General features: G+C 40.2%; 1 protein-coding gene across 1 annotated transcript in view; it reads left to right on the top strand.

Moving 5' to 3' along the window:
* The window catches only part of adam19a (ADAM metallopeptidase domain 19a), a gene marked incomplete in the record, with an annotated part of 346,817 nt that overhangs the window by 146,437 nt on the left and 192,206 nt on the right, over positions 1–8,174 (top strand). Inside the window, 1 exon segment of the mRNA XM_014003343.1 lies at positions 2,892–2,968. Within this exon segment, the coding sequence (XP_013858797.1) occupies positions 2,892–2,968 (77 nt within the window).

Below are 8,174 nucleotides of genomic sequence, written 5' to 3'. Positions count from 1 at the left end.
AGGAAGACCCAGGACACGCTGGAGGGACTATGTCTCTCAGCTGGCCTGGGAACGCCTTGGAGTTCCCCCAGAGAAGTGGCTGGGGAGAGGGAGGTCTGGGCCTCCCTTCTGAAGCTGCTGCCCCTGCGTCCCGACCCCGGATGGATGGAAGAAAATGGATGGATGGTTGGATGGATATACAGTATATAATTCCGCTCTCGGAGCGGTAAGACACTATTTCCTTCTCTCCTGCCCTTCCTTATCTTCTCTGCTTTGCTGCTTGGAGCCTTCTCTACYTTTTCATCCGAAACCAGAAAATATGGATATTTTTATTTTTATGGATTTGGTTAGCTGGTCTCTTAATACATTTTTGGAACAAAGTTTTTTCTTTCATGGGAGTACATGTCAAAGGTGGGACCTCTGTTCTGCTCTGTTCTGGATAAAGTCTATTCTACAAAACAGCGTCAGTGACTATTCATTTCCTGGCTGCCTGATCAATATGAAGGATTGCCGTTCTATCAGCACTTGGACTTTTGCCTTGAGCAAGCTGGACTCGGTCTGCAAGCGGTTCTGCTGAGGGTCGCAGGCCGGCTGTGGTCCCTGGACTTTGCTGGCCAGATGGAATTGATCTTGGAGAAAGTTGATAGCTCGGCTTTGCAGAATTCGTCCACACTATTTGTCTGATTGGATTAGCTGCACTGAGTTGTACCAGCGGACATGAAGACAGATGGAAAATTGTTATTGTCTGCCTGGCTCTAAACATTCTCTTCTGTTCCCAAACAACTGATTACAGAATTTTTCTCTCCCCTACATGGCCTTGATCTGTTGGACTAAAATCTTCCTGGATAGTTACGTCGACTGAGGGTCTGCCCCACACCTCCCCCAACTCACACCCGTCTGTGATCTGGTTCCTGGAGCAAGCTGAGGACATCATAGAATGAACAGTTAACATCCATATTCTGGACTATGGCTGCGCGGGTTTTGGGGACTCGATTCTTCGGGGCTCATTTTTCAGATGTTCACACAAGTGCATACAATAATCATCTTCAGATACCCCCCCCCGTAAAGTCACTTACTCCTCTGGCTAATAAATGTGCTCTATGCGGAGGTTTTTTTTTTAATAACCATAGTGTGTCACATTGTTGATATAATCTGATGGTTTTTTCCCCTCATCTTCCCTTGTGTGGTTTTTAGCTTTTTCTTTTAAGGGTCGTGTCTCCTCATGATGTCTTCATGAAGATGATCCTTGCTCTGTGCAGAGTAAGGTGGCTGCATGACCCAGAGCACCTGTTCTCCTATGTTTGTTATGTTCTGTTGTCTACTGAATGGGTGTTCTGAACTGTAATTTCATTGTGCTCTGTACAGTGACAATTAAGATATATCTATTCTAATCTAATCTAATTTACCATCATCAAGATAACAGCCTGTGCAATAGGCATAACGCAACAAACTGATAAACTTCAATACAAGGTTGGTTCAAATGTTTACATTTCTGCGTTTTGTCAGCATCAGTATGATGAACAAAATGGACTTGAGAAACCACATCATATCAGAACCACTTGGTGAGTGGAAAAAATGTTGGGCCTCTGCAATTAGATTTTGCTTCATTAACTTTTATTTAAAAATCTTTAACTTATTGTCGTATTTTTATTATTTATGATAGTAAGGAGTGTTTTTCAGTATTCAGAATATAAAAAAAGTTTAGTGAGGGCAATGTTTTAAAAGTCACTAAGAAATTCTGTTGTCTAGTTGCACTTTTTTAAGCCTTCATTTAGTCATCTTGGATTACTTTTGATCAGAATCAACAGGACTGCACTGCAAAGAGAGAATCTGCAGTTGGATTTAGGTTTAACTTTTGTTAAAATTGTTGTTAACTAATTTTCAGATGTTTTTATTAGTTATGATAGTAAGGAGCATTTTTCAGTATTCAGAATATCAGAAAATGGTTTATGGGGCAATGTTTACAAATCATTTAGAAAGTGTATTGCAAGCATTTTTTTCATTGCTAATACAGCAGCTGGGTCTAGCGTCACTAGACTCTAGTTTCATGTTGGAATGGAAATGATGTTTTAGTTGTTTTTAGTTTGTTTTTTGAACAAACTAAAAACAGAGCAGAAAGACACCAACACTATATATTTCATGTATTTGTTCATTTATCACAAGTCATATCATCATGGCATTATTAAGCTCTGTTATCACACATTGCAGATTTTCCTGATATCATGCTGCCCTAATTCCATCCCACCTCTCCGTTGGCTGAGGGCAGTTGTCCAGGAAGTCCAATATCTTGAAGAACTAGTATATCTGTCACGATGGTATTAAAAGCTGAGCTGTAGTCTATAAAACCTCTCACATATGAAGCTTTCCTGGCACAGGGCTGTCTGTAGAGCTGTAAGAAGTATGGGCTGGTATGAGATTCGGACTCTATGATAATATACTGAACAAAATACCACTGCTTTATAAACACCAATTTTCCACAGTTTCACTTGCTTTTATTTAAAAACAAAAATGCAAATAGAGTTACCACTGCTGTCTGAATAATTTCACATCTTGCCCAGGTAGAATAGTGCACTGCACAAGTGAACACTTTTTAAAATCACTGGCTGTTTTTCCTGCACTAAGAACAAATTTAAAACAAGCTTTTTATTTGCAACATTTTTATTTACATTGATATTTAAGACCAAGGCTCAATTTTTTTATTTAATTACAGTTATTGATGTCAATTTTTAATGTAACACCAGAAAGTGTAAAGGCTGTTTTTAAAATAGTGATTTCTTTTGAACAGATTGTAGAAGATATTGCGGACATAATTCACCATAAGTAGTTTATTTACTTATTTATTTATTTAAAAGTGTTTCTCTTGAGTTCTTCCATTGTGAATCTTAACCTCTTCTCTCTTCTCGTCAAAACAGGATGAGTACCCAGCCAGAGGGGAAATACAAGTCTCATCTCATGACCTCCAACTGGTGCTACAAGTACAACGCAATCAGTAAGGATTCTGTCTAATGTCTCCAAATTCTTACTAACCTCCTCTGTCTTCAATTTAATAACAGCGAGAAATAATTGGGAGAAAGAGGACAGAGGAAAGGATAAAAGGGAAGAAAACAGCAATCAGACACCTCGACTGATCTTTCTAGATTTGACTTTTTCTGCACAAAACTTCCACTTAATGCTTAATGCTCTATAAATCACTGATGTTCATCAAACAAGCTATTTGATAATGATGGACAGTCTCATCGTTTCTATCAGCGTCATCTGGAGATTTTCATATTTCCCTCAAGGTAGATAAAAATCCCATTATTCTGCATTCCAGCTCATGGATTTACTGGATTCTTTGTGATAGGAAGCGGGAACGTGTAATTGAGTCAGCTCAGACACAAAGTGAAGCAGGGCTAATCAGAAACGCAGCCTGAGCTGTATGGAGATCATGCAGAACAAGGCTCAAGGCCAGTAGAGGTTATGATGGTCCTGTGATAACATCAAGGGGAGCTCCGTCTGCTGTGTGCTCATCTGCCGCAAACGTGCAGAGACTCCCGAAGCGAGCCGCTTTACATGCTTATAAAGCCTGGAGGTGGAGAGAACAAACTTCTTTTTATCCTTCATCAGAGCAGGGATCTGACATCACAAATGGAGAATGCACATGAGGGTTCTCTTTAAGATGTTCTCTTGTAATTACTTGTTGAGATGCACTTGTTAAATGGAGAGTGCAGGCTGGGGTTTAGGGCTGTGTTTCAATCTTATATGTTCAGTTTGATTAAAACCAATAAGAATGGTTTGCGCTTATCATCTCCTTTCGAATAAGATTAATCTGTGTTTGCAGGCCTGGAAATTCAAGGCACCCAAGTATGGAGGTAATTTTGTGTTTTTTTATTATTCAATCAAACAAAAAAACAGTTTCAATCAAAAAAAGTAAAACAAAAATCAATCAAAATATGTTTTTTTTTCAACTAAAATCAACTGTTCTCTGTGGTGTAATAAGAATTTCCTGAAAATTTTAAATAAATATGATAGCCACAGTGGTTCTTGGATGTTTTCTTTCTTTTCTGGACAACAGAAGAGGACACAGGAGGGCAGAGGAGGCTAACCTCTGTTGCAGGGCTCCTTTGTCTGTAAAATATGAAAATAAATAYACTTAATTCACCTCAGATTTTGATGAAACTTTCAGGGAAATTCTATCGCTTAGAGCTACAGCTGACAGAAATTTGAGCCAAATCGCATGGCCGGTTTAATAGTTGGATTTTGATATCTAGTGGACCTATATTGCCCTCTCACATGAACGTTACAGGAAATGTTTAACACACCACAGAGGTCAGCTAATGATTGAAACATGTCTGAGCAGGCCCAGAAAATTCAGCTGTCTGTTAGCAACTGTTAACAATTTCTGGGGCAACTACTGGCTACAGCCTGTATCTCCCTGCCGCAGATCGAGTGCTTCACCCAGACAAAGGACAATGCCAGTGAGCTGGGCCAGCTGCTTAGGCTTTGCTTCCCAGGGAAGAGCCAAAACCACTGTGCCTGAATAAATATTATCAGGCATTCAAATGATTGAAAAGTGCCTTCCAACCTACTAGGAGGTAGAGAAGGGACAGTTTGGATACAATGTATGGCACTGATAACCGCTAATAACGGCCATTTAATGTACTGAGAACATTGAAAGCAGATGCAAGAGAAAATTGTTTCAGTCTACATTAACCAATAGGAACACATCTTACAGTAGTTCCTCTTAGGCCTCGCCACAGATGTTCATGTTCTCTGAGGTTAAACTTTTTTGAGTTCAACCACAAAACTTGGGCATCAACCAAAGATTTCAGATTCAACCAAAGATTTCTGATGTGAAAAAAGTTTCTGTTTTGCAAAAAAATGTTTCTATTTAGTTATTTTAATTGAAATTGCTTTTTGTTTGGTTGAAATATATATATTTTGATAATTTTTTGATTGAAATTTTTTTTAATGAAATTAATTTTTTGATTGAAACAGCTTTTTGTTTGATTGAATAAAAAGAACACAAAGTTACCTCCATACCCGAGCACTGTTTGTGGTTTTCTCTGCTGTAAAAGATTTACTAAGCTTCTGCATGACTGGAGCCAAACAAATGACATGAAACAGAGTTAAACTAAACAGCACTGATTCATTAATCAGGCCAGGTATTAGCATACAAATTAATCACTTCTTTGATTCCCCTTCTTTCATCTCTTCTACGTTAATATAGCTGCTGTGCTGGCACTCACATGACCCGGCACTGATGTGACTGTAAACACTGAAGCATGCACTGAGCCAGCCATTCTAAGTCTGGACTCTGTTCTGAATCTGGACCAAACAACAAATCCATCTGGACCCAGCTCGCTTGTTATATTGCACTGATATGATGTCATGAAGAGTGGTGTGGCTCCTTTAGGAACAGGTCTATGTTGACATACAGTATAGGTATGAGTTGCTACCTTTCAGATTAGTTGGTGCCTCAAACTTGTGAGAAAATTGGCAAAAAAATTCCCATTGCAGTGTCACTGAATTATGAGTATTTTGCAACCAGTGAGCTGTGCAGCAGCGCTTTGCATGGAGAGTTTTGTATATCATTGCTTACAGTTGTGTGAACAGTATTCTAGCTCATGCATACGATTTTATTGACTCCCTCAGTTTGCTTTGTATGCACCATGGCAGCAGCTGAAGCATACTGCAGCTTCATCCTCTGTTGGCGTCAATGTGAGAAACTAAGGCAGCGAATACAAAGAAATTATGTCAACAACTAGAGAGTTATCTAAATGTGGGAAGAAAAAAATAGATTTAGAAATTCAAGTCTTCAAAGATCAATCGAAAGAGGACTTCAGCTTTTATTTGTCTTAATCACTTACTTGATCAGTGTGAGCACATTTTCATCGAAAAATGTGGTAAAAATGCTCCCAGCAATTTTTGAACTCGTAAGACATACAACCCCTGGCAAAAAGTATGGAATCACCAGTCTTGGATGAGCACTCATTCAGACATTTCATTCTGTAAAACAAGCTCAGATCAAAAACATGATACAATAATAAGGTCATTCCAAATAGACTCAGGCCCATAGACTCAGACTCATAGACTCAGGCCCATAGACTCAGATTCATAGACTTTGGCCTATAGAATCAGGACCATAGACTCAGGCTCATAGACTCAGGTATAGATTCAGGACCATAGACTCAGGACCATAGACTCAGGCTCATAGACTCAGGTATAGATTCAGGACCATAGACTCAGGACCATAGACTCAGGCTCATAGACTCAGGCTCATAGACTCAGGCTCATAGACTCAGGCTCATAGACTCAGACTCTTAGACTCAGGCCCATAGACTCAGGACCATAGACTCAGGGTCATAGACTCAGGCCCATAGACTCAGGCTCATAGACTCGGGCTCATAGACTCAGGCCCATAGACTCAGGACCATAGACTCAGGTATAGATTCAGGACCATAGACTCAGGACCATAGACTCAGGCTCATAGACGCAGGCTCATAGACTCAGTCTCATAAAGCCAGGCCATAGACTCAGAACCATAGACTCAGGACTATAGACTCAGGCCCATAAACTCAGGCCCAAAGACTCAGGACCATAGACTCAGGACCATAGACTCAGGCCATTGACTCAGGCCATAGACTCAGGACCATAGACTCAGGACCATAGACTCAGGCTCATAGACTCAGGCCCATAGACTCAGGACCATAGACTCAGGCCCATAGACTCAGGCCCATAGACTCAGGCTCATAGACTCAGGCTCATTGACTCAGGACCATAGATGCAGGCTCATAGACTCAGGGCCATAAACTCAGGCCCAAAGACTCAGGACCATAGACTCAGGACCATAGACTCAGGCCATAGACTCAGGACCATAGACTAAGGCCCATAGACTCAGGCTCATAGACTCAGGACCGTAGAATCAGGACCATAGAGTCAGGCTCATAGACTCAGGCTCATAGACTCAGGCCCTGGACCACAGACTCTGGACCATAGACTCAGGCTCATAGACTCAGGACCATAGACTCAGGCTCATGGACTCGACCCTTAGACTAAAATAAGTACAAACTATGCAGACCCACATTGATTTTGTTGCCCAGAATGATCATACAGCAGTTATCTCTTTCTCTTTTTATTTCTGTTTTTTCTTTGTATCATTCATCACTGTTCATGTGCTTCATCATTGTCTCTGGGCTTCTTGTTTTTCTGTCAGTCAGTCCAAATGTCTGTGTCAGTTCATCCATTTGTCCACTCTTACTCCATCATCAATCTGTTTCCAAGCAACTGAACTCTTATGCATCCATTAGCTGTACTGCCTTTGAGTGAAACACTGAAATGTACCCTAATATAGAACTCAGTGAAGCATCACAAACTCACTCATCCCTTCTGATGTCACACACTTACACCTCCTGCAACATACTGTTCCTTTAAGTTACTACAAACTGTTCCCATCTGAATAGAACAACGATGCCTAAACATGACAAACACTGTGATTTCAGCAGGTTGTTGTGAAGGAAAATGCTTCTTTTGTAAAATCCAACAATCATTTCTGGATATAATTGCTTGGCAACAAAAGACAAAAGTGAGGAGTGATCAAGGTTATGACTGACCAATCACACAACAGTTGTTGGATACCACCTGAGGAAAAAGTTCTGCCAGATTGTTGTGTTTTACAACCACAGTCAAACTCTGCTCCTGTGCCAGATTGTTATGCTTTACAACCACAGTCAAGCTCTGCTCCTGTTCCTCCTCCTCCTCCTCCTCCTCACAGTTTCTCAGCAGCTCCACCCTCTCAGTAATCAGCTCATTGTACTCACTTGCTCCATGCTGTTTTTAACTCGGTCACTATCCACAGTTCCTTGCCAATAGAAAATGGTACTCCACAAGGTTGTATAATAAGTCCATTGTTATTTTCAATTATGATTAATGATGTATTTAAAGAAATAGAGAATGAAATGGGTTGCTCTCTTTTTGCTGATGATGGGGCTATATTGAAGCGTGGGAAAAACTTAAAATTTCTTAATAAAAAGGTACAGAATGCAATTTATAAGACTAAGAGCACTGGGCCTCATGCAAGAACCGTTCGTACGCACAGATTTGTTCTTAAGTTGTGCATACGAGTGATTTAGGAGAATTTGTGGCATTCACCAATGTTTTCATATTCTACGATTTTTTTCAGATACGAACAAAATTTACGAGTGGTCCAGACCAGT

The sequence above is a fragment of the Austrofundulus limnaeus genome, unplaced genomic scaffold, assembly GCF_001266775.1.
Source record: "Austrofundulus limnaeus strain Quisiro unplaced genomic scaffold, Austrofundulus_limnaeus-1.0 Scaffold18, whole genome shotgun sequence".
In the NCBI taxonomy this organism is placed as follows: Eukaryota; Metazoa; Chordata; class Actinopteri; order Cyprinodontiformes; family Rivulidae; genus Austrofundulus; species Austrofundulus limnaeus.
This window is presented reverse-complemented; position numbering and strand designations above follow the sequence as displayed.